Source organism: Neofelis nebulosa, chromosome 4 (assembly GCF_028018385.1).
Source record: "Neofelis nebulosa isolate mNeoNeb1 chromosome 4, mNeoNeb1.pri, whole genome shotgun sequence".
NCBI classification, from domain to species: domain Eukaryota; kingdom Metazoa; phylum Chordata; class Mammalia; order Carnivora; family Felidae; genus Neofelis; species Neofelis nebulosa.
The window spans coordinates 106,509,051-106,535,922 of record NC_080785.1 but is presented as its reverse complement, the minus strand read 5'-3'; the positions used below and the strand labels follow the sequence as shown (position 1 = coordinate 106,535,922).

Below are 26,872 nucleotides of genomic sequence, written 5' to 3'. Positions count from 1 at the left end.
AACGGAGGAACACAAGAGTCGGCTTGCCTGACACTCCTGTGACCACAATGGGGGCAACAGGAACCGGGAGCCCGGGCCTGGGGATGATGGGGCAAGCGCAGGCCAGCTGAATCCCACAGGCCCGTTAGAAAGACAAGGTGTGCAAGAGTCAGCCTGGGCCCGGGGGGACCCGCAGGCTTGCTGATTCCGGCCTCCTTCTCGGTGAGGGTGCCAGAGAGGCACTTTGCCAAGGGCCCCCTTCGCGGGCAGCGGTGATGAAGGACAGACGGGGGAGGGGCTGGCCTTTGTTGTCTCACTGTTGAGGTTTTGGGGTGATGGTGGGGGTGAGAGCTGATGGTCTTGAGATGTCTTTGGTGCAAAAAGGTGATTTTATTAAAGCATGGGGACAGGACCCGAGGGCAGAGAGAGCTGTGCTGGGCTTGGGAGGAGAGACTGGTTCTATACTGTGCAGTTGGGGGAGGGAAAGGCAAAGGGAGGCCTCCAGAAGGACTTTGATGTGCTAAAGAGGACCCATGGGATCCTGGAAGCCCTGTTACTGTCTGGCTATGGCTGTTTTCCCTCTAGGAAGGCAACGTGACTCGGGCAGGGGTTTCTGGAGAAACGTGCTGCTCTGTACTTGCCTCGAGTATCTGTCAATGGGCTACAGGTTAGGAGGACATTTCATGTTACCTGCCATTTCCTTCTGCCTGTGTTCCCCACATCGCTATGGAGGGGAGGGTGATGCTGGGGTTCTGGGAATGAGTTTGTAGGTTTCCGTGGCGGAGGCTATGGGTAAGACTGCCTTTTTCTTGTAATTTACTAAGATATTTGCAAACTGATGGAGACTCCTGTCCTGCAGGACTGTGGTCTCTTATCAGTTAACTGTTTGTTTTCTTTCTTTTCCTTTGTTCTTGGGCAGCCAGAGTGCCTGAGGAATGTCACACACATCCCCCCTGGGGGGTGGGGGTGCTGGCTTGTGCTTTCCCTCTGCTTGCCTAAGGTTCCCTCATCCTTTCCACACCACCCAGGGTTTACGTACAGGCCCTGGGGTTGGGGGAGGCTGATCAGACCCCTGCTCTGGCTGCTGTAGGAAGGATGGGCCCCTTGGGAGAAAAGGGCGAAGTGAGGGGTCATGGAGGAGGACGCACAGCGGCACAGCAGACCTTGAACTTAACCACCCCTCTACTGTGCCCTGGGGAACACCAGTACCGCTCTCCATCTCTTTCCCCCGGATTCTCTGCCAGGGGACCTCCAAAAATGTCCTGGTTAGTTCTGCGATAGCTGGTGCCAGGGGAGGGGAGGACTCATTCCACTGAATTCACATCAGGGCTGGGGGGCCGCGTCACCTCCAGCACTGCCTCCCCGCCCGCTGTCATCACTGGTGTGCGCTCTTGGAAACGTGTGCGGGAAAGGGCCCCGGGGCCGCCTCCGGTAACCCAACCCTCCCAGAATGCAGGGCCGCCCGTGAAAAGACAAGATTTCTCAACAGACGCAGAACAAGAGGGACATTTGATGCCTGCCGTGTGCAGCCACTAGTAATCTGTCTTGCCTCACTTACTTTTGTTGGGATTGACTAATGCTGCCCAGCCTTCCCCCAGCCCCGCAGATATAAGCCCGGGCTCCGGCTGGCTTCCTGACCGAGAACGGGCATGGGGCCGGCTGGGCGCCAGTTCGGAGCCCTGATCTGGAAGAACTGGCTTTGCAGACTCAGGCACCCGGTGAGTGTGTGTGAGGCACACTTCCCAAGGGTCCCGGGGAAGGGAAGAGTGTGCTGTGAGGACGGAGGGTCCGGGGTGGGGGGCCTGGCGGGCCTGCCCCGCTCTGCAGGGAAGTGTGGGAGGGGGGCTGGGTCTCTGGCAGTCAGAACCTGCCCTCAGGACCAAAATAGCTGAACTGTCACAACCGGCATGAAATCCGGGTGATGAGATCCAGGCTGCGCCCATCTGGTGCGAAAAGGGCTAGCTTAGAAACCACCCCCCCTCAAAATATAAAGGTGGAATTTGAACTGTAATCAGTGTTTTGGGGCATCGGCTCTAAAAATGAAACTGCACATCCCCCTGGTTGAGGGGACAAGGCATGCATAGTATGTTACAGATGCGACCCCACGGCGGGAGGCAGTGGTGTCTGTCGCCAGAGCGGGCCTGACACGTCCACTTGGGGCTATTCGATATCACACCTTGAGCCTAATTCTCATCTCTTGGGGACTTTATCCAAATTACATCACAAGGCGCCTGAGTAGATTGGAATTGCTCAAACCAGGCTTGTGTTAGTGTTACACAAATAGCCTGTAAGTGTGCGGTTTAACGGAGCAGAAATCACCGGCTTATTAGGATGATGACCTCGCCTTTATTTGTAACGCTGCCAGATTGAAATGAACAGCGTCTCTGTGTCGTTTTCAGCAGACGGAGATCGGCCGTCACAGGGTTTCCGATTCTAAGGTCCACACTGAGCACACGGGGTTTCCCTGCTGACGCATTGTTCTGTTTGAAGCCATTCAGTAACTGACACTGAATTTCATTTTGCTAACTTCTCATATCCGGAATATTCCTTCTTTCTCAAAATAGGGTAAATGTCGAAAAAGATGCGTTCTTTCTCATGCAAAGACCTTCAGGATTCAAATGACTTCAGTTGGAAATTTGATTGCACAAGTTATTTATGTTTTTAAGTTTATGTATTCACTCTGAGAATAATAAGTTGGGGAGAGGCAGAGAGAGAGAGAGAGAGAGAGAGAATCCCAAGCAGGCTCTGCACTGTCAGCACAAAGCCCGATGCGGGGCTTGAACTCACAAACTGTGAGATCGTGACCTGAACCGAGGTCAGACATTCAACGGACTGAGCCACCCAGGCACCCCTGACAGGTTTTAAGATCAGGAACTAACAAGGAGGCTTCTGCTCTTAACCGATTGTTAGTGCCTTAGTGTTTTTCAGTTCATGAACATCATATTATAATGACATCATTATATCATGTATATCATTATATAATATAATCATATTGACTTTGTAAGTCAAAAGTCGAATTTTACTGACATAGAGGTTTTGAGGAATGGAGCCCATTTTCCTGCGGAAGAAATATCACAGGTGGAAGTTAGTTTCTCAGGCTTTTTGTCTGTCGGCTCAGGGAGGCCGTTTCCGGGATAGTCTAGCCTGTAATGTCAGTTTATACATAGTCACGGTGACATTCAGATAGACATTCTTCACTCACTCATTCATTTGATGTCAACTCACTGAAGTGTGGTCCTGCATGCTGCCCTTCTTTGCCTCGTGTAGTTACCACCTCACAACATGCCACGGATTTACTGACTTGTCAGCTTGCTCTGGAGCCTGCCTCAGTATCTCAGATCCGTGTGAGCAGGGAACTTTTTCTGATTTGTTTGCCAACGTGTTCTCTAGCACCCAGATGCTATCTGCCCGCAATAGGTGTTCGATAAATATTGGTTGCAAGAGTAAAGGAAGAAAGGACTACAATATTTATTGCATCTCCGTTAGATGCTAGATGCTGGGTGTGCCAGACAAATTGTGTCCTGCCCTCAAGTTGCTGTAGCTCAGGGGGCGCCTGGGGGGCTCAGTCGGTGAAGCATCTGACTTAGGCTCATGTCATGATCTCGTGGTTCGTGGGTTCGAGCTCCGCGTTGGGCGCTGTGCTGACAGCTCGGACAGAGAAAAAGCAGTGAAATATACAAGCACATATTTCATAAGCCTGTTTCTGGGGATAAACCCCACAGCTATCCCTGCACAAGCGGGAAATGACACTTGCGGCAGGCTATTCGGCAACATCACAGGGCGCAGGGAGTGCGGGGTGTGGTGTAGAGAATGGGGAGCCCACCCTCCTGGGTTCCTAACTGCTCTGCCACTTCCTAGTTCACTTGCGTAGGCACATTTCCCGACCTGGTTCTCCTCCCTGTAAGAAGAGACTGAATGCAAGGATGAAGTGAGTTAGTGCCCACCGTGTGCCCACATATGTGCCCGATATAGGAGCAGGAACGTTTTCTTTTTTCTTGTTTTTTTTTTAATGTTCATTTATTTCTTGAGAGAAAGAGAGAGGGAGACAGAGCATAAGCGGGGTGGGGAGGAGCAGAGAGAGGGAGACACAGAATCCGAAGCAGGCTCCAGGCTCTTGAACTGTCAGCACAGAGTCCGACACGGGGCTCGAACTCACAGGCTGTGAGATCATGACCTGAGCCAAAGTCAGACACTTAACTGACTGAGCCACCCAGGTGCCCCAGGAATCGTTTTCTTACATGGGCGATGACGGTGGTGCTGGGAGGTCTCAGGTACTGGAAGGAGGTGGCCTTGGAGACCGAGGATAGGGGAGGGCCCAGGATGGCTCAGCTTGTGCTTGCGCGTTGGGGAGCAGTGGCCCCAGGCAGGGAACGTGTTCCCACCCCTCCGTGCCCACTGCACTGGAAATACTCAGTCCAGCCTTGTGCCAGTGGCTCCAAACTGACCTATTTCCAAGCTGCATCCTGGCCCCCAGCCATAGCCCGCGAGTGGTTTGTGCACAGGGCTTCCTGCCTCTGCCAATGGGGTGGGGGGGATCGGTGAAACTGTGGGCTAAGCCCCTGACCCCAGGGGGCAGGCGGCCTCCAACCGTCTGCAGAGTAAATTCGAAGCAGGCGCTCTTTGTGAGGTGATGCAGACCCAAAGTGCAGTGAGCTATCACCTCACGCTGTTTCTGTATTTTCTTTAAAGAAAAAAAAAAAACCCCTTCATTTCATGATATTTTATTATTGTATCATTCCTTTAGAAAATGCTTGATCGTGGATGCTTGAGACAGAAAATTAGAATAGTGTAGAATGGATGAATAGTACCCTTATATTCATCTTTGTGCTTAGCTCCATAGATTGGTGACTTTCCACTCTTCTTGGGAAAAAATTATTAAAAAATTTTTTTTTAATTTTTTTTTTTTTAATTTTTTTTTCAACGTTTTTTTTTTTATTTTTTTTTATTTTTGGGACAGAGAGAGACAGAGCATGAACGGGGGAGGGGCAGAGAGAGAGGGAGACACAGAATCGGAAACAGGCTCCAGGCTCCGAGCTGTCAGCACAGAGCCCGACGCGGGGCTCGAACTCACGGACCGCGAGATCGTGACCTGGCTGAAGTCGGCCGCTTAACCGACTGCGCCACCCAGGCGCCCCATTTTTTTTTTATTTTTTAATTTTTTAATTTTTTTTATTTTTGAGAGCAAGAGAGACATAGTGCGAGCGGGGGGAGGAGCAGAGAGAGAGAGGGAGACACAGAATCCGAAGCAGGCACCAGGCTCCGAGCTGTCAGCACAGAGCCCCACACGGGACTCGAACCCACAAACCGTGAGATCATGACCTGAGCAGAAATAGGACGCTTCACCGACTGAGCCCCTCAGGCACTCCCATGATGTGATATTTTTACATAATTAAAGTCATGGCTTTTTGTTTTTGCCATCCCTTAACACGGAAACCCGACATTTTAAAAGTTTCCCTTCGGTCTTTGAATTTAACGGTTTTGTTGCAAACTAGGCGGTCGGTTGGATACACATAAATTCTTAAACCGTGTCTTTACGCTGGACGTTAAGTTTCCTCCTAGATCTTACTGTTCCACATGACATCTTTAGACTTGGAGGACGCATCTCTTGCTAGGTCATTTCTCTGCAGTGAGTTTCCCGGATTCTGGGTCGGATGAGGACAGTGCTCTGGGCACGTCCAGAGCAGCTGACGGTGCCCCGGGAGGGGCCCCGCAGGGGCCACTTCGGATCAACCTTGCCAACACTCGCAAATGGCCACTGGCCGCGAGCCTTGCCGCATGAATTTACACACACACCTTTACATTTCATTTTAACTGTAAGTCAATCTGATTCGTTGCCTCTCATGCTAATAATTTAATAGCAGCAAGAAGAAATAAGGAAAGCCAAGCATCTGCTGCTGGGACGTCCTCTTTCTGCACCTTTTGAGGTTTTCCCGTGTTTTTTTAAGACACAGGCTGACCCTTTAGCCTGCACAGGTGGATGGCAGTAGCCCCGCCCCCCACCAGTCCCCGCCCCCACCACCAGTCCCCGCCCCTCAATCCTGGAACAGTGACTGTTCTCTCCTGCCTGTGTTAGAATCTTCCTCTCTGCTCTGTGTTTCTAGTTCCTCTCTCCATCGATGAAAAGCGCATGCAAACATTTTGGCTAGCTCAGGGGGATTGGGGCGCACTTTAATATGAGGGCATCATGGTCCTATAAACCCGGGGTCCGTTCCCAGCTGTGGGTCGAGGGGGCTGACGGAAATCACAAAAGCCTACCGGCCACCATTTGACCAGGAACCAGGTTCCACCTGCTGGCCCCACACCCCAGGCCCTCGCTACCCGTAAAGCCCCACATTCTCGCTTTCGAGGGCCACACGTGTGGCAGAATGCTCGTAGACACAGGCAAATGTTACGGGTTTTGTATAATTACAACACATCCACTATTTGTTCCCAGATTTGCCATAAAGGTTTATAAGAGTGTTAATTGGAACCAGAGGGTGAAATGTGAGGAGCTGACCTCTGCTAGGCAGGTTTGAAAAAGGATCAAATGATGGCTCCTGAAAAGATGCTGCACTTACTTAAAAAAATTTCTTTTAATGTTCATTTAATTTTCAGAGAGAGACAGACAGAGACAGAGACAGAGACAGAGAGAGAGTGTGAGCAGGGGAGGGGCAGAGAGAGAGGAGGAGACACAGAATCTGAAACAGGCTCCAGGCTCTGAGCTGTCAGCACAGAGCCTGATGCGGGGCTCGAACTCACGGACTGTGAGATCATGACCTGAGCCGAAGTCGGACGCTTAACCGACTGAACCACCCAAACACCCCAAAGATGCTTCAGTTCTTGTGTATATTTTTTAAAATAGCCGGGTAGGGGCACTGGCTGGCTCAGTCTGTGGACCATGCGACTCTTGATTTCGGGGTTGTGGGTTCGAGCCTGTTGGGTGTGGAGGCTCCGTAAAAATAAAATCTTAAAGCAGCAGAATAGCTTCATATTAGAGGAAACAAGAAAGTGCAGGAGTTCCAATAGTAACTATATGAACAGACTGATGTTTAGAAAAGCGTTTGCGGAAGGGGTTATGGACAATAATGACCTGTTTGTGGTTTTTGTGGATTGAAAAAGTTAAAGAAAAGTCACCGGCATGGAATGTTGGTGCTGAAAATATTTACCAATATTCTTGCATTGGGTGTTCTGAGAAGTCAAAAGTGGGGCCTCTCCTGTCACCTGCAAGGCAGCTGGGATGCATCGGTGCTGGCGCTGGGACCGTGTGGATCCTGGGACTGTGTCCATCCTGGGACCGTGTGGATCCTGGGACCGTGTGGATCCTGGGACCGTGTCCATCCTGGGACCGTGTGGATCCTGGGACCGTGTCTATCCTGGGACCGTGTGGATCCTGGGACCGTGTGGATCCTGGGACCGTGTCTATCCTGGGACCGTGTGGATCCTGGGACCGTGTCTATCCTGGGACCGTGTGGATCCTGGGACTGTGTCGATCCTGGGACCGTGTGGATCCTGGGACCGTGTGGATCCTGGGACCCAGCCCCAGTCGGCTCGGGCTGCCTTTGCAAACCCACAGGCTGGGTCGGGACTGCAGACAGACACCGTCTCAGCTCTAAGTCTCCAAGTCTGAAAACAGGAGTCCACAGGGCTAGTCGCTTCTGAGCCTTCTCTGCTTGGCTGTGGACAGTGTCTCCGCCCTGTGTCTTCGCACCTCCCTCCCTCCACATCTGTCTCAGCTCACGTGTGTCCTTTTTTCCGTTTTCTTCTGACGCTCAGTTTTAGTCGGTTGGGGAAAACGCATGCCTTTTATATTAAAAGAAAGAGATTATTATAGAGAAGAATTAAAAAAAACCCTGCTTTTTAAAAAAAGTTTATCTATGTATTTTGAGAGAGAGAGAGAGAGAGGGAAAGACAGTGAGCAGGGGGAGGGCCAGAAAGAGGGTGGCAGAGAGAATCCCAAGCAGGCTCCAGGCCGTGAGCACAGAGCCCGACGTGGGGCTCTATCTCACAAATCATGAGATCATGACCTGAGCTGAAACCAAGAGTCTGACGTTTAAAAGACTGGGCCCCCAGGTGCCCCTGCATTGTCATTAAAAGATGAAACAAGTTGCTTCCAGGACTTTCAACTTCTCCTTTTTATGAGGACACGGTCATTTCTGACCCGGGACCGCCCGCCTGACCCCAGCGTGAGGCCCAACATGACCTCATCTCAACGTAACCAAATCTGCAACGGGCATGTTTCCAAATCAGGTCGCATTCTGAGGTTCTGGGGGTCCAGACTTGAACATGTGAATCCGGGGAGGAGACAATTCTGCCCCTCACAGGGTGTGTACGTGACCCATCCTGGGGCTCTAACATGTTGGTTCGATGAGACAAACCCTCGCCTTGTGTGGCTTGGGACTTTTAAATGGCACAGTGCTCCCGGGTGGCTTGACCTCTGGTGTCACACTCTGTCCCCTCTCTCAAGGAAGAAGTCCGTCAAACAAAGGAAATTCATCAGACCAGGTGTCCCCAGGGGGCACCTGGGGGGCTCAGTCGGTTAATTGTCTGACTCGAGATTTCTGCTCAGGTCACTATGTCACAGTTTGCCAGTTCGAGGCCTGCATTGGGCTCTGCGCTGACAGCACAGACCTGCTTGGGATTCTCTCTCTGTCTCTTTCTGCCCCTCCCCCCTCAAAAATACATACATAAATATTCAAAGAGAAGGGACGGGTCCCCCTAAGAACGCGTTTCCACCGTCTGCTCAGCATGGAGTGAATCACCACCAGCTGCATGGGCTCCTCTCCAGGCTGGAAGCCTGCAGCCTCTGGGCCGTCTCAGCTACCCGACCTGCCGGCTAGGGGCCCATGTCCCAGCCGAGGCCAGCGGCCTGAATTCCGCATGTCTGGTCGGCATCAGTGCGGGGACTGGACCAACGACAACGGTGGGCTCCTGGGCACAGAGAAATCCCCTGCGGTGGGGCAGTGAGGGAGAGTCCACGCTGGCATTGTCCACTGCCCGTCCACGTCAGGGCCCCAGAACCTTCGACTCAGTGACTCTGGCCCCACAGCAGGTCCTCAGGTCTCTCGTGGAAGGACCCGGCCTCTTGAGCCGGGTTTGGGACACAGCCTGGGGCCTCGCTCTCCCAGACGGCTGTCCTGGTGGCGCCAGCCCTGCTCCCTGGTAACCTTGCGCTCAGCAGAACTGACCGCCTGTGCGGCTCTGGTAGTTTAGCCATCCCTGTGGTCAGGGCGTTCTCGTTGGCTGCTGGTTCAGAGTGGAGCCTGGCGGGGTGCCCTGAGGGGTGCCTTCTGAGACCTCTGAGAGCAGGTGGCCTCCACCCATGCACCCCTGGAGCTGCAGACCAGGCGCTGCTGAGCAAGATGGCGGGGAGGGAGGCAGGGTGTCCTCAGGCGGCCGCGGGAGCCTCAGGGGAATCCACGTCCCCCTGCAAAGACCCCTGGATGGCCTCCATGGCTGCTCTCTCCTCTGGTTGTCAGGCTGTCCCTGGCAGGGGTGCTGGGGAGCAGGTGGCCCTGGCCCCCGGGGGAAACTGGCTTCACCAAAGGTCACCGAGGGTCACTGAAGGTCATTCAAGTGTGTCTCAGCTTACTCAGAGCAGGGGTCCAGGAAAAGCAGTTCAGAAATTGAATATTGAAACACAAATGTCTTTTTGTATCTTTGGGGGGGGTGCAGGCGTGTGTGTAGGCCGCGTGGGTTTCTTTGCCTTTCTCCTGCTCCTACCATGCTGGCCACAGGGCCTTTGCTTTTATTTTGATGGATCTTTTTTTTTTTTTCTTCACTTTTTAACGTTTATTCACTTTTTGAGAGATAGAGAGAGACAAAGTGTGAGCGGGGGAGGTGCAGAGAGAGAGGGAGACACAGAATCTGAAGTAGGCTCCAGGCTCCAAGCTGCCAGCACAGAGCTCAAAGCAGGGCTCGAACCCACAGACCAGGAGATCATGACCTGAGCTGAAAAGTCTGATTCTCAACTGACTAACCCTCCCAGGGGCCCCTCATTTTGATGGATCTTAATATGCTTCCAGTTCCTTACCTTCATCTTCCTTTTCTTCCTCATGGTCTCAGCACACATGATGGAGTGGAGCTCAGAGACCACTTCTGAGGGGCAGTGGGCACACCTTCTGCACAGAAAGTGTGTTAGAGTTTTGCTCGCTGTAGATGTTCTTCTGTCCTGCATCAAGGCCCAAGTTGAAGAATGCAAGAAAATCCAGGGGCGCCTGGGTAGCTCAGTAGTTTAGGCATCTGACTTTTGATTTCAGCTTGGGTCATGATCTCACGGTTGGTGAGTTCGAGCCCCACACTGAGCCCTGTGCTGACAGTGTGGAACCTACTTGGGATTCTCTCCCTCTGTCTCTGTCTTCCCCTCCCCCACTCTTTCTCTTTCAAAATAAATAAATAAACTCAAAAATAAAAATAAAAAAGAATGTCAGAAGATCCAGTCTTTCAAAAGTGTAGAAAACGAACTGGGTTTCAGAAACAAGGCATCCGATTTTTCGGTTCTCAATGTGGTTGTTTGTCAAGGTGGAAAGGAAACAAAAACCCTGTTTACATTGCTTTTCTGCTGAAAATGTTACCAACATATGGGAAGGGAAAATGGCAAGATCCTCAAAAAGCTAGTTCTGGAAGTTTCTATTTAGCATGGTGAATTCATGTGGCTTCCACGAAGAAACAAAAACAAAAGCAACAACAAACAACCAAAAACCAAAAGCAGAATCATCTTCTTTTCCAGAGAGGTGCCCCCTCCCTACTCCGGGATGTGGGTCTTGTTAGGAATCCTGGAGTTTCCCTGTTTTATTTACTTTGGCTCAGATAAGCCTGGGTTTTGGCTTACAAGCAAGGTTAAAACAAAATAAAATGAAACCAACCTCCTGGTAACAATAACTCCAGAGAAGAAGGGCAAGGGAGACTTCAGGCTTGTTTTGTGAGATTGTATTACAGGCCCAGGCTGTGTCCCAGGGACCATGGAGACTGAGGAGGACATACATTTTGTCACCCTGGGGCCCCGAGATCAGCTCTGCATTTGCCACTCAGCTGTGTCAGTTGCTCTCTCCACATCTGGGGCCCCTTCCTGCCCTGTCTGCCTGTGGCTAAATCAGTGCTCACCCAAGGGAGGGACATCACAGTCCCAGTCCTGGACCAGATAGCAGGAGCTTGTCCCCAGGCTGTGCTCACAGGCACCTGTCGCCCTGCGGGTTCCAAGCAAGAGCTCCTGGCAGAGTCTAACCTGTGCACCCGAGGGCCCCCGTTTGAAAACAACCACTCCTTAAGGATGGGGGGAGGGCGGGGAAGAGGCAAGCAGGCATGTGCATGCCACCCATCCTGACCTCTCCTAGACTTAGGGGCTGTGTGAGGGACACAGGGCTGCTAGGAGGGACTGATGGTCAAAGGTGAGATAGTGTTGTGGGTGCCCTTGGGGGACCTGGGATGTCTTCTCAGCCCTGGCCCTTTCCTGTGTGCTTCCAGTGTCCTGTCTCCCCTGTGCATCGTAACTTCCTCAGGTCCCCCACCCCAGGCCTGTTTGGTCTTCCCCATGCCCCTGCAGGGTAGGACTTCTCATTCCCATTTCTCGGATGAGGGAGGCTGGGAGCAGGGGCCACCTGCTCGGGGCCTGGGGGGCAGCGGTCCCCACCTGGCCCGGCCACCCTGTGCAGAACTCTACCCCTTGCTAGATAAAGGTTTGGTCACCTCCACGTCCCTGCCTGGGGCACTGGGTCATCAAGAGTTGCTGTAATGAGGCATTCTGTTGGAGGGCTTCCCTGTCTGCAGTGGTATGAGGACCATGGCCACATACCTCTGTTTGATGCATCATGTCATACAGAGCATTACCTTGGTGCTGGGCCTGCTGGTGCCTCCCCACCCCAATTATGTTAGAATACGTTCCAAACAGTGGTACATCCGAGCCAAAAGGAGCCCAAACTACTACGCATTGCTGTGGTTTCTGCTACCTGCCGGCCAGCTTTCTTTCAGAAGGGACGTGCAAGTCATGGCTACCAACCGGTGTGTCCAGGGTTGTGTTTTCCCAGCCTGTGTTGGCCTAACTGAGCGCGTGTGTGTGGTCTGTGTGCCCAGACTTCGTACAGGTCTGGTGGCACGTTAAACTTTCTTTAATCTTCTCTTTTGAGACATCAGCGTAAAAGGGAATATTTTTATATTTATTTATTATTATTATTTTTTTTAAGTTTATTTGAGAGAGAGAATGAGTGTGAGCAGGGGAGGGGCAGAGAGAGAGAGGGAAGGAGTGAGAGAATCCCACACAGGCTCTGCATTGTCAACGCAGAGCCCAACGTGGGGCTTGATCCCAGCAACTGTGAGATCCTGTCTTTTTTTTTTTTTTCAACGTTTTTTATTTATTTTTGGGACAGAGAGAGACAGAGCATGAACGAGGGAGGGGCAGAGAGAGAGGGAGACACAGAATCGGAAACAGGCTCCAGGCTCCGAGCCATCAGCCCAAAGCCTGACGCGGGGCTTGAACTCACAGACCGCAAGATCGTGACCTGGCTGAAGTCGGACGCTTAACCGACTGCGCCACCCAGGCGCCCCTGTGAGATCCTGTCTTGAGCTGAAATCAAAAGTTGGATGCTTAACCATCTGAGCCACCCGGGGTTCCCCCAAAGGGAGCATTTTTATCTGTATTTTCCCTTATTTAGATTGTCCATCGGGGCACCGGGCTGGCACAGTTGAGTGGTGCACTCGACTTTTGATCTCGGGATTGTGAGTTCGAGCCCCACGCTGGGGCTATGTGGAGATTACTTAAAAAGAAGATATTTAAAAAATAATAAATTGCCCATCAAATTCTCTTCCAATTTTGTAAGTAGGAGGCTAGTGATTTTCTCCTGTGGTTTACTCATTGAGACCTTAATGCATGGATTTCAAGTACCCGACCCCCACCCCAACAGTTGTTCCATTTTGTTTGTTTCTGCATTTTTATTGGCCAGGTTTAGTTTGTATATCTTCCAGTATCACCATTGCTTTTTCTTTGTTTTTTAAAATTATTTTTTATTATTATTATTATTTTAATGTTTTTTTATTTTCGAGAGAGAGAGAGAGAGAGAGAGAGAGAGAGAGACAGAGTGTGAGCAGGGGAGGGGCAGAGAGACAGGGAGACACAGAATCTGAATCAGGCTCCAGGCTCTGAGCTGTCAGCACAGAGTCCAATGCAGGGTTCAAATCCACGAGCCATGAGATCATGACCTGAGCTGAAGTCAGACACTTAACCGACTGAGCCACCCAAGTGCCCCTGTTGTTTTTAATTTTTTAAAAGAATGTTTTCCTATTATGAGAGAGAGAGAGAGCATGAGCTGGGGAGGGACAGAGAGAGAGGGAGAGACAGAATCCCAGGCAGACTCTACGTTGCCAGCGCAGAGCCCAATGTGGGGCTCCATCTCACGAACTGTGAGATCATGGCCTGAGCTGAAATCAAGAGTCGGATGCTTAACCAGCTGAGCCATCCAGGAGACCCTGGTTGAGCCTGTTTTGGACACCCTGAATAGCTGCAACATGAATGTTTAGTATGTGAGTGTTGAATAAAAAGCAATTGCTTTTCAATATAAAGCCAAAAAAGTAACAGCACCAAAAAAACAAAAACAAAAACAAAAAAGTAGGAGAGTGAGAGAACTCATCCATTTCTATCTCTCAGCCCCCAGCTAACTCATTGGCCAACATAAAGATTTGCACAGGCTCTCTTAGAGAGGGAATTTTGGACTCTGTTGGAGAGGGGTTTGGAAGTCCCAGGTCAAGGTGGCAATGGATTTAGGCCAACTGGGTGGATGGTTGCTATTTGGTTTTGAGTCAGGCTTTGTTTGGACCCTCTCTTATCGCAGGGTTTACAGCCAGGACCTCATAATACTTCTGGGAAAGTCCCCTCTTCTGAGAAGCTGCCATCCAGAGATCCGTGCGCGCCCCAAAGAGACACAATAGAATTTCACGCTCTAGGCAAAGCCCTTTGTTTCCAAAGACCGAGCAGCAGACTAATTACATGCTTTGCTTCAGCTTCCTTGATATTCTAAACTTGTTAGGATGTTTTCCTCCATGAGTCTCATGACTACCTTCTTCCTGGTAAGAGCCTCCTTCCTTCTTGATTCATCAGCAATTGTGCTTTTTGTACCGGGGCGTTTGGTTCTTTGTGGTTTTCAGTTGTAACCGAAACCACACACTGCCTGAGTAAGCCTGAGGATTTAAAAATGGGTTTCATTAAGCTCCGCTCATAAAACGTTCTGTTCAAGTAAGATAGGAAAGTGTTTATTTCATCGACAGGCCTGAGGTTGATTCAGATTCCCTTGAAAACTAGTCCAAGGAGACCGGGCAACAGACTGTGCACAACGTGACCTACCTCACTGGTTGGTGGAAGGCTAAAATAACAGATGAGCACGAGCTTGCAGACTGTCCAGGGCTATGCCGACGAAGGGTGTGAGGACAGGGCCTGGTCGTCCGCACATGTGCATCCCCGGGGGAACCGCACTCTTGGGATGTGTATGCATACATCTGCTCCATCTTCCCAGGCAGGGACTCGGCCGTGGGTGTTCACTGCTGTTCCTCAGTGCCTGACACTTGCGACCCACTCCCTGATGAATGAATGAATGAATGAATGGATGGATGAGTGCACTTTTTAAAAAAAATTTTTATGTTTATTTATTTATTTTTTGAGAGACAGAGAGAGAGAGAGAGAGGGAGAGAGAGAGAGAATCCCAAACTGGTGCCACACTGTCAGCACGGAGCCCAACGTGGGGCTCGAACCCACAAACCTCGAGATCATGACCTGAGCAGAAATCAAGAGTGGAAGGCTTAATCAACTGAGCCACCCAGGCACCCCTCCCTTTCTTTGAGAGAGAGAGAGAGAGAGAGAGAGAGAGAGAGTGAGAGCAGAGGAGAGGGGCAGAGAGAGAGAGAGAGGGACAGAGAGAGAGAGAATCTTAAGCAGTCTCCACACTGCCAGCACAGAGCCCGACTCGGGGCTCCAACCCACCAACCTGAAGATCATGACTTGAGTTAATATCAAGAGTCACAGACTCCACCCACTGAGCCCCCCAGGAGCCCCTGAGTGCACTTATTTTCACTGCTCAGTGGACAGCAATTGAACGATACATTCTCCTGTATTTTTGCATGACTTCCGGTTTCTTTTTTCTCATTCACAAAATAACATAAGCATTCTTGGACCCACATCTTGATTCATGTATGTAATTACCTACCAGCTCGAATCCTTTTCATAGGCTCAAACCAGTGTAATAAAGATAAATTAACATGCTTCAACTTATTATATAGTTGTTGAAATATATGGGTCATAGAATGTGCACCTTCCGCTTTGCTAATGTTGCTGGGCTGTTTTCTAAAGTTCCTGTGGATCCGTGTCCCCACCGATACTTGGTGGTGTCAGAGGTTTTACTTTTTTCTGAACTGGTGGGTGTAAAATGGTATTTTGTTGGGGTTTAATTTGCATCTTCCTAAGTACTTCCTACTGCTGAGACCGAGCACCCTGTCGTGTGTGTTATGGGGTGTTCCTAATTTGCTCCTCTCTGCTCTTATCCTTTGAGTATTTTCTATGGGGTAATCAATCTCCCCACTGATTTGTAGGAATGTGTATATATTCTGGAATGTCAATTACATATGTTGAAACAGATTCTCCAAGTCTGTGGCTGGCTCCTGGGTGGCTCAGTCCATTAAGTGTCCGACTCCGGCTCAGGTCATGATTTCGTGGTTCGTGGGTTTGAGCCCCGCGTCGGACTCTGTGCTGATAGCTTGGAGCCTGGAGCCTGTTTCGGATTCTGTGTCTCCCTCTGTCTCTGCCTTTCCCCTGCTCGTGCGCTGTCTCTTTCTCAAAAATAAACATTAAAAATTTTGTTATATAAATGACACTTCTAAAAAAATAACTTTTCTGAAGAAAAGAGATTTTAATTTTAATATGGCTTAATTTCCCTTTGTTGTTCATGCTTTTTCCTGTCGTGTTTAAGACCGCCAAGACATGAAGAAGGTGCACCATGTATTCTTATAAACATCTTAAAGTTTCTTTTTCTCACTTTTAGAGCTTTGTATAAAATGAGAGCTCAGGATCGGATACCTCCCTGCCTCTGCTCCCCGACTCTGCAGATCACCCATGACCTGGTGGTTTGTTGAGTAGCAACTTTTTCTGCCATTGGTCCGCTGACCACCTTCTTCCTCTATCAGGTTTCCAAATATGCCAAGTTCTGTTCCTGGGCTCTCTTTGCCTCTCCTCAGGTCAGTTTCTGTATCGCTGAACTGACAGTACCCTGTGTCTTCCCATCTTATTTTTATAGGAAGTTTTGATATGTGAGAGGACAAATCCTTTCAAGCCTTTGGTGAAAATTGTCTTGGATATTGACCTTTGATCTCCCGGGTACATTCCCGAACCAGCTCATTAAAATCGACACCTGCCAAATCAAAATGCAACAAGCAAAAACTTGTCGGGATTCCACTGGAATTGCGTTGAGCCCATGGACTAGCTTGGGTAGAATGAACCCCTTAGTGATATTGACATTGCTTGTATGTCGCCAACGGGCTCTGTTTGTTTACCCGGTTCTCTCTGGTATCTTTCAATAAAGTTTCACAATTTTCTTCATGAAAGAATTGCACGTATTTTGGGTAAATTTTCTTCCCTAGGTGTTTTATACTTTTGTCAAAACTATAAACGGCATCTTATTTAAAAAGTACTATTTCAAAAAAAAGTATTTTCTAAGTGATTCTTACCGGTGTAGGGAATTATTGAGAGACAGGTATTGAATTTTCTTGGATGAAAGTAAATTCGTGATTGCCTTTTTTTCTAAGCTTTTATTTTTGAGTAATCTGTACTCAATGTGGAGCTCTGAGATCAAGAGTCACAAGCTCCACCAACTAAGCCAGCCAGGCGCCCCTCCAATTTTCTCTCTGTGTTTCTATCACTTATTGGTTTCTATTTTCTTGAGGACGTTTAATAAGTTTATAAATGCCTCCAATTATTGCATCTTCCTCTCCTATCACTTCTTTTATTACGTTGTGATCCTTTCTATATATGATGGTTCTTTTTCTTAAGCCTCTTGTCTGAATCTAAAGATATTTAATCATCTTCTGGTTTCTTGCTCTTGCTGAGTCCCTCGCAAGTCTGACCATTCCTTTGACATGGTGTGGCTTTATTTCTTGAATTGCTTTTGAGAACTTTTCTTTGACTTAATTGTGCTGAAGTGTTTGGGTTTTTTAAATAACTTTTTTAATACTTTTGAGAGACAGAGACAGAGACAGAGAGACAGAGAGAGACAGGGCACAAGATGGGGAGGGGCAGAGAGAGAGAGAGGCAGACACAGAATCCCAAGCAGGCTCCAGGCTCCGAGCTGTCGGCACAGAGCCTGACACGGGGCTTGAACCCAGGAACCGTGAGATCATGACCTGAGCCGAAGACTGACACTTCGCACTGTGCTGAAGTTTTTAATGTGGATTTATGTTTCCTGGTAAATGTTATATTTCCATTATCAATGAATCTCTGTCATCGTATGTTCTGGAGAATTCTCAGGCATTCGTTATTTAAATATTGCCCTACCTGCCTCTCCTCCATTCCCCTTGAGGGGACTTTCCTTTATAACTAAATCTTACACTTAAAGATTCAACTTATGATTCTCTCTTCTCTTTGATTTATTTTTTGTCACTCTCCTCACCCCAGCTCTCTGGAGATTTCTTTCTGGAAGTCCAGCCATGCAATAAGAACTGTGTTCTCCTAGCAGGAGTCCTGTAGTTTCTAGCTGACATGCTACCAGAATCAGAGGTGACATCACTGGGTATTAAACTTTGCCCATTTTTTATTTTGGCCGGATGTCATTGCCCAGATTTCCCCCTTGGGTTTCATGGACTAGGGCTTCACATAATCAGATGAAAAGAATCCAAAGTCGTAGAACAATTTGCCCCAAATTGGATGGAGTGAATAAAACACTGGTTGGAGGGGCGCCCAGGTGGCTCAGTCGGTTAAGCGTCTGACTCTTGATCTTGGCTCAGGTTAATAAATGATCTGTGTTCATTACGATTGAGAATATTCGTATGTTGCTTTTCATTTAAGGGCCATTTTGGTTGGTTATCATATTTTTATCACACTTTCTTTCTCTTTGAACTTTGTAAATACTGATGCGTCAGCATCCAGCGCTGAATGTTGCGAAGATATATTTGAGGCTGGACTGATTTTTCCCCCTCCTTTCAGTGAGTTGCCTTTTTTCTCCCCTTCTGGAGACCTGTGCTAATCTTCTTTTATCTTTGGGGCTCGATAGCCATAGCTCAGCTATAGCTTATTTTTCCCCCCTGAAATACAACATATTCTTTTGGTCTTTAGAACAACTCTTCTCTATTTCCAGGAAGTTCTGTGTTCTATCTCTGAGCATGTTTTTTGTTGTATTTGTCGGATGCTTTTCTGTGTTTATGGTTCTACCTTTAAAAATGTTTTAAAGAAAATCCCCGTTGTGATCTCAGACTGTTCCTTTGATGCAGAAATTCAAATTCAACCAGCGACTACTCTCTGTGTAGTTTCTAGGTCTAAATTTTGGATTTCCACAATAATCATTCTTTTTTTTTTTTTAATTTTTTTCAACGTTTTTTATTTATTTTTGGGACAGAGAGAGACAGAGCATGAACGGGGGAGGGGCAGAGAGAGAGGGAGACACAGAATCGGAAACAGGCTCCAGGCTCTGAGCCATCAGCCCAGAGCCTGATGCGGGGCTCGAACTCACGGACCGCGAGATCGTGACCTGGCTGAAGTCGGACGCTTAACTGACTGCGCCACCCAGGCGCCCCTCCACAATAATCATTCTGTTATTGTTGTGTTTTCCTTACATCTGCAACCTCTCTTTTTCATTTACCATCTTTTTTTTTCTTTTGAGCTCTTTTTTCCGAAAGTTTGCTCTTACTAAATTGTTTTTCTTTACGAAGCTATTGTAAAGAAATTTCATGTTCTTTGGGTTGTTTCTTTTCCAGTCGTGCTTTATGACTTTGGTTTGCGTGTTTGGGTGATTCCTCCAGAATGCTTAGACAGCTGTTTTGTGCTTTTTTTTAAATCTGATTCGTTCTGGGAGGGCTCAGCCGGGTGTTGTGTTTGTTCTTGACTCTCTTGTCAATAGATCTGAGACCAGTCTGAATTCTCCTTCAAACCCCAGTGTTGTCCCTGAGCTTACCCTATATATGCTGATTGCCAACGGCAGGGGGGGTGGTGGGGATGAGGGAGGACTCACATCCCCATGGGAGGAGATGCAGACATTATTACCCTGGCTGGGCTCTGGGCTCTGTGCTCCGCCTTGGAATTTTCTCCAGTGTTTTATTTTTATAGTTTTCATTTAAATTTTTTTTTTTTTAATTTTTCATTTATTTTGAGAGAGAGAGATAGGGTGTAAACAGGGGAGGGGCAAAGAGAGAGAAGGAGAGAGAGAATCCCAAGCAGGCTCTGCTGTCAGGACAGACCCCCATCCGGGGCTCGATCTCACGAACTGTGAGATCATGACCTGAGCCGAGATCAAGAGTCAGATGCTTAACCGACTGAGCCCCCCGGGTTCCCCTTCGTCCAGCATTTTATAGCATACTCACTCCATCCGATTTCGGGGAAGTTGTTCTCCGACAGACTCGGACTCATTGCTCACTTCTCTGTGTTTTGTTTATTGCTCGCAGCTTTCTCTGACTCCTGCGGGAAGAAGGAGGGAGGTGATGCCTTCAGGGCTCTCACCCCGCAGATGCGGGCGCTGGGGAAGCCCCCCAGGATGACAGGTTTGGAGCTGCTGGGCTGAGTTAGGACTGAACTTGCTTGATCTGCTCTAGAGACCTGTTTCTTGGCATTTTTGTGGCTTTCATCTTATATAAAGACAAGTTGGCTCTCTTTCTCCTCCACCTTCTTTTCTTTGTCTCATCTCATTCTGTCTGGAAGAAGAAAAAGTCTGTAAGGAGACACCAATGTTTTACCCGAGAGCCGTTGACGTATGTATTTCTGTGTGTGTGCTGTGAAGGTCTCCGCCAAATGCTGCTGTGTCTCAGCTGTGTTTTTAGGAACCAAGGAGGGGCACCCATTGAGGTCATGGGGAGGGCGACTGTGGAATCTGGGGTGCAGAACTGAATACTTTTTCCATTCCCTGGTGGGAGCTCCCTGCTTGGGACCCTGCTGTGTGGGCGCCTGATCCAGTGGCTGCTGTTTTGTGAGCCCAAGTGATTCTCCCAGCTGATTCTTTCTTTTCTTTTCTTTCTTTCTTTTTTAATGTTTATTTATTTTTGAGAGAGCGCAAGCAGGGGAGGGGCAGAGACAGAGGGGGACAGAGGATCCAAAGCAGGTTCTGTGCTGACAGCAAAAAACCCGATGCGGGGCTGGAACTCACGAACTGCGAGATCATGACCTGAGCCAAAGTCGGATGCCCAGCTGACTGAGCCCCCCAGGCGCTCCAAGCTGATTAATTTCTTGAGAGCACAGCATCTTGTAGCATCTGCTCCGGGCTGCCTTAGGGGGGACAGCATGGGTGCTGTCAGTTCTCGGCCCTTCCAGTGCGGGGAAGCCCCTCGTGGGGGGCCCACGGTGTGGGCGATGGGGGGAAGCATTCCCAGTTAGCAGGGAGGGGATCAAAAATGTCAGGTAAGACTCCAGGACAATGAGGACACATGAGAAGGAAACCAGGGTACAAAAATATGATGAGAAAGAGCCCCTGAGCGCCTCTGGGAGAGAGTCTTGTGAAAGGAGGTGATTCACTGGCTCACAATGGGCAGTGACACAGCAGAACTGGGCGTTTTGATACTTGTCTTCTGAACGGAGTTATTTCACATTCCAACAATGGGAGATTTTCCCCCTACCTGTGCTTTTTGGAGCAGCTGGTGATTAGCTTACAAATAAAAAACTAACATACTATTTTCTTTAACATTTATTTATTTTTGAAAGAGAGAAAGAGAGCAGGGGAGGGTCAGAGAGAGAGAGAGAGAGACATAGGCTGCACAGAGCCTGCACAGAGCCTGACTTGGGGCTAGAACTCACGAACCATGAGATCATGACCTGAGCCGAAGTCGGATGCTTAACTGACTCAACCACCAGGTGCCCCCTGAGATACTATTTTTTAAAGTGTAACTGGGGTTCTGTTTCAGTTCAAGATCTTTAAGAAACTGCTAGATTATATGATGTAGAGTTTTGCTTTTGTAACAATGTTATTTCCATTTGAAACTGGAGATTTTCCACTGAAGTGAGGACTGGACAGGTAAATTCTTATAGCTTCACAGCTGCCACTGCCTATTTTAATTTGGCCATGATAAGGGTCCCTTGAATGATGATCATTCATTCATTATGTGTAGGAACAAGAATCCAGATGCTATAAATAAAAAGATTGATGAATTGATTGCATCAAAGATTTTGACAATTAAAAGGCAAATAAGACACTGGAGAAAATATTTGCTTAAATACTTTAAGCCGACAAAGGACCAATGAAGAAATTCCTTAACTCAAAAAGAAAATAGGAGACAATGATTTGCAGACCAGTAAAAAAAAAAAAAAAAAAAAAAAAAAAAAAAAACCAAAAACAGACAGAAAGAAAAAAAGTACATAAAGTGGGTTTTAAAATAGTAAGATGCCCTCTTTTCTTTAAAAATTTTTTTAAATGTTTTTAAGTTTATTTTTGAGAGAGACAGACAGACAGACAGACCACAAGCAGGGGAAGGGCAGAGAGAGAGGGAGACACAAAGTCCAAAGCAGATTCCAGGCTCTGAGTTGTCAGCATAGAGCCTGACTCGGGGCTTGAACTCATGAACTGTGAGATCACGACCTGAGCTGAAGTTGGATGCTTAACCGACTGAGCCACCCAGGTGTCCACTCTTTTTAAGTTAATTTATTTCTTTTGTGGAGGGGGGAGGGGCAGAGAGAGAGGAAGAGAAAATCCCAAGCAGGCTCCACACTCTCAGTGCAGAGCCAAATGCGGGGCTCAAACCCACAAACCGCGAGATCATGACCTGAGTCCAAATCAAGAGTCAGACCAACTGAGCCACCCAGGCACCCCAGTAAGACATCCTCTTTTGTGTAAAACCACATATCTTCCTATCCTGATAGAGTGTAAATTTCTGTTTGTGCATTATTGAATGCCTAGCCTGTTTTGTGTCTGACTGTACACTTTTGTATCATATATATATATATATATATATTTATATGTAATAGAAAAATGTGCACAGGGAAGAATAGGGAGTGAATGGACAAGGAATTATTGTAGATTTGACTTATGAAAAATGCTTGATCTTAATAATTAAAGAAAAACATTTTTTGCATATCACTTTGACAAAATATTGACAGAAATTTGAAGGTTTGTTAATCTCAGGAGAGTGTGTTTGGAGGGAATGATGGCTGGGCTGGTTTGTACTGGGTGCATTTTGTATGATTAGAAATCATACACACTTTGACTCAAGAATCTCATTTGCAAAGACACTTCATAAGCATACTTACAACAGTCAGCCAGATATGTACAGAAACCTCATGATAGCAATGGCCCCAAACAGAAAACCTTGCACGTTTCCATGAACTAGGTGATTGGTTGAATAAATTACATTCTACAGTAGATTATCATGTTCTCTTTAAAAACAATGAGACAGTTCTATAAGTGCTGATATGAAAAACTGTTTCCAAAAACATTAGTTAGGCTTATATATACTTTAAAAAAATGAATTCAGAAAGCTGTTGAGGGGAGCCGAGGTGGCTTAGCATCCATCGGTTAAGCATCCAACTTCAGCTCAGGTCATGATCTCGCGGTTCGTGAGTTCGAGCCCTGCATCGGGCTCTGTGCTGACAGCTCAGAGCCCGGAGCCTGCTTCCAATTCTGTGTCTCCCTCTCTCTGCCCCTCCCCTGCTCACACTCTGTCTCTCTCTCTCTTCAAAAATAAAATAAACTTAAAAAAAATTTTTTTAAAAAAGAAAGCAATTGAGATAATTTATCCTTTGGGAGAATGGCTGTATTCTTTCTGTACTTTTTAAATTTCCTAACCATGCATATATGTAATTACTTATAATATCGAGAGTTGTTGTACGTATGAGTCTTGGGTCTATGGACCATTATCTGTGTTCTTTATACCTCTCTGTCTTAAAAAATGGCTATCATATGCTATTTAAAAATTTTTTTAAAACAGAAAGTTAATTATGTATTTCTTCTTTTTTTCAAAGTATATTTATTTTGAGAGAGAAAGAATATATTTATTTATTTTGAGAGAGAGAATATATTTGTTTATTTTGAGAGAGAGAGAAAGCAGGCGAGCAGGGGAGGGGCAGAGAGGGAGGGAGGGAGAGAATCCGAAGCAGGCTGCGTGCTGTCAGCATGGAGATCATGACTGTGAGATCATGACCTGAGCCGAAATCAAGAGTCTGACGCTTAACTGACTGAGCCACCCGGGTGCTCCTGTATTTATTCTTCTTAACGGTATCAAGTCATTGCTGAATTTGTGGCAAGTTTTCTGTTTTGCACATTTAGTTTCAGCCGGAACTAGTTATGGAATCTTCCCACACCACACCCCTACTCCCATACTTGAAGAAATGATTATTTGTTCTAGAGAATGAGCTAGATGACTTGAATTGGTGGTCTTCTGAGTATTCCCGACCTCTCTGGCTGTTTTAATCACCATCCTTTGAGTAGAGGTTGGCCTCCTGCAGACATTTGCCCCATTATAAAGATATATGATATTGGATTTCCGCACTCGGTCAGGGAACTTTCCATAATGATGCACTTTCTGGCACAAGAAATATTACATCATGAACTCTTTCAAAAGCGGTGATTTCTTTTCTTTAACTACAGTGGGGATCAAAACCTTTCCACCTGTGTTTTGTCTTTATGGCTTCAGGCCACATACACCCTCCTGGCCGCATTTCGATGCCGTTTCCTTACAGGGAAGAATTGTGAAGAGCAGTTCAAAGAGGAAAGGAACCAAAGAGGCGAAAAGTTTGTTTTAGCTCAAAGCATTATAACTGGGAGTCTAAAAAAAACCCGTCTTTAGTGTTAGGCTGGGTACCCCTACCTCCTTAACCTGCAGATTTTAGGTTTTTGTTCATGCATTATTGAGTGCCTAACCTGTTTGGTGTGTGGTTATAAACTCTTGTCTTTGTGGAATGATACGAGTGGAAGTCTACAGGAGAACATGATCCACCATAAAACCACGGAAGAATGAGGACAAAAAGAATAATCTGCGGGCGCCTGAGTGGCTCAGTTGGTTAAGCGTCTAACTTCGGCTCAGGTCACGATTTCATGGTTTGTGGGTTTGAGCCCCACATCGGGCTCTGTGCTGACAGCTTGGAGCCTGGAACCTGCTTCAGATTCTGTCTCTCTCTCTCTCTCTGCCCCTCCCCTACTCATGCTCTGTCTCTCTCTGTCTCTCAAAAATAAAACAATGTAAAAAAAAAGAATAATCTGGTGATAATCGAGGATAATTCTTTTCTTTTTTTATTACTTACTTATTTTGAGAGAGACAGAGATAGTGTGAGTAGGGGAGGGGTAGACAGAGGCAGAGAGAGAATCCCAAGCAAGCTCTGCGCTGTCAGAACAGAGCTCAATGCGGGGCTCAAATTCTTGAACCATGAGATCATGACCTAAGCTGAAACCAAGAGTCCCAAGAGTTGGTGCTTAACCGACTGAACTACCCAGTGCCCTGAGGATTTTCCTCTTAATTAGTTTTTCACTGGGCTGAACCTTGGGTATTTCATTCTCAAATAATTAAATTCCATGCATCCATGGTAATTCCTTTGTCTTTTTTGACTGAGGACGCAAAGCTATGCGAATTACCGTGATTGTTACATGTGGCTCTTTTGTTGTCTGTGTCAGGAGATTTGGCTCCAGTAATCTGACTTTCAGAAATTTGTTCCAGTCTTAAGAAAGTAATTCAGGGGCACCTGGGTGGCTCAGTCGGTTGAGTGGCCGACTTTGGCTCAGGTCATGATCTCGTGGTCCGTGGGTTTGGGCCCCGCGTCGGGCTCTGTGCTGACAGCTCAGAGTCTGGAGCCTGCTTCAGATTCTGTGTCCCTCTCTCGCTCTGCCCCTCCCCTGCTCATGCTCTGTCTGTCTCTCCTTCTCTCTCAAGAATAAATAAACATTAAAAAAAAATAATGTGGACAAAAAAGAAAGAAACAGAAAACAAATGTTTTGGGAAACGTACAAGGAGGTGACAGTCGCGGGTCCAGATGACGAACGAACCATGGACCCGTGGCTCAAATCAGTGTTCTCAGAGACGCTCAGTAAGGATGACAATAATCTCCTTTTTTTTTTTAATTAAAAAAATTTTAAGTTTATTTATTTTTGAGAGATAGAGAGCATGGTAGGGACAGAGAGAGAGGGAGAGAGAGAGAATCCCAAGCAGGCTCTGCACTGGAAGCATGGAGCTCCATGTGGGACTCGAACCCACAATCCAAGAGATCATGACCTGAACTGAAACCAAGAGTTGGACACCCAACTGACTGAGCCACCCAAAGCCTTGACAATGACCTCCTTTAAGGGAGGCCTGAGTGAGCAGCAACCCATCCTACAGGCAAGGGGGCTATTACAATGCTTTGCCATTTATTCAAACTCTAATTTTTTTTTTCCCGACATCCTTCTTCAGGTCCTTTCTCTTGCTGAATTCTTTTGGCCATGTATCCTCTTCATGATTCTGACAGTGCTTCGTTTTCAAGAGCCTCCCAGACACAGAGACAATTGTGAGTGTTACTTTGGCTACACTTCTTGCATTATAGACCCTCTGGAGGAAGAAAATGCAGCTCTTTCCTCTGTTGTTTATAAACTGTGAATTCTGAGTGGAATGAACGCATAAGGTTCACTGTGATACCACAATAGCTATATTTCCGGGGTATGTGCCAGTAAGCATCAATTTATATTTTTTTCTGTTAAGAATCATATTCACACATACCTGTTCCATCTAGCATATAGACTTATTCTTCTAACTAAACTGCCTTTGTGAGAATAGGTTTAGATGCTATTATAGATATATAAAGAGTAGAAGAAGAGGTAAAAGGTGACAGATACACTTTAGTCTATCAACAAGATAGTGATGGCATTGGTGGTTATGGTGGTGTGGATGGTGCTGGTGATGATGGTGATGATGATGATGATGATGATAGTGACAGTGATGACAGCTATCATGGTGTCATAGTGATGACGATGGTGATGATGTTGTTGGTGGCAAAGATAGTGATGCTGCTGCTGCTGATGGTGATGATGATGATGGTGACGATGGTGACGAGGATGGTGATGGTAGTGATGACGGTGATGGTGATGATAGTGATGAAGGTGGTGATAGTGATAATGGTGATGATGTTATTGTTGGTGGAGGTAGTGATGATGTTGGTGATGGTGATAATGGTGGTGATGATGGTAATGATAATGGTGATGATGGTGATGATGATGATGATGGCAATGGGGACGGTGATGGTGGTGATGATGGTGATGGTGATGATGGTGGTAATGGTGATGATGATGATGGTGATAATGATGGTGATGATGATGATGGTGGTGATGGTGGTGATGGTGGTGGTGATGACGGTGGTGATGGTGGTGATGATGGTGGTGGTGATGGTGGTGATGATGATGGTGATGGTGATGATGGTGATGATGGTGGTGGTGATGGTGATGATGGTGGTGGTGGTGATGATGGCGGTGGTGGTGGTGATGATGGTGGTGGTGATGGTAGTGGTGGTGATGGTGGTGATGGTGGTGGCAATGGTGGCGGTGATGGTGGTGATGGTGGTGGTGGTGGTGATGGTGGTGGTGGTGATGATGGTGGTGATGGTGGTAGTGGTGATGATGGTGATGGCGATGATGATGGTGGTGATGGTGGTGATGATGGTAGTGGTGATGGTGGTGGCGATGGTGGTGGTGATGATAGTGGAGATGGTGGTGGTGATGGTGGTGATGGTGGTGATGGTGGTGGTGGTGATGGTGGTGATGGTGGTGATGGTGGTGATGGTGATGATGGTGATGATGGTGGTGGT

General features: G+C 47.5%; 1 protein-coding gene across 1 annotated transcript in view; it reads left to right on the top strand.

Annotated features, from left to right (window-relative positions):
* The first annotated feature begins 1,628 nt into the window (after positions 1-1,628).
* ABCA13 (ATP binding cassette subfamily A member 13) overlaps positions 1,629-26,872 on the top strand; it is a 390,771-nt gene continuing 365,527 nt past the window's right edge. Inside the window, exons 1-2 of the mRNA XM_058725626.1 lie at positions 1,629-1,697; positions 25,489-25,582. Coding sequence (XP_058581609.1) covers positions 1,629-1,697; positions 25,489-25,582 — 163 coding nt within the window. The remainder of the gene's footprint in view (positions 1,698-25,488; positions 25,583-26,872) is intronic.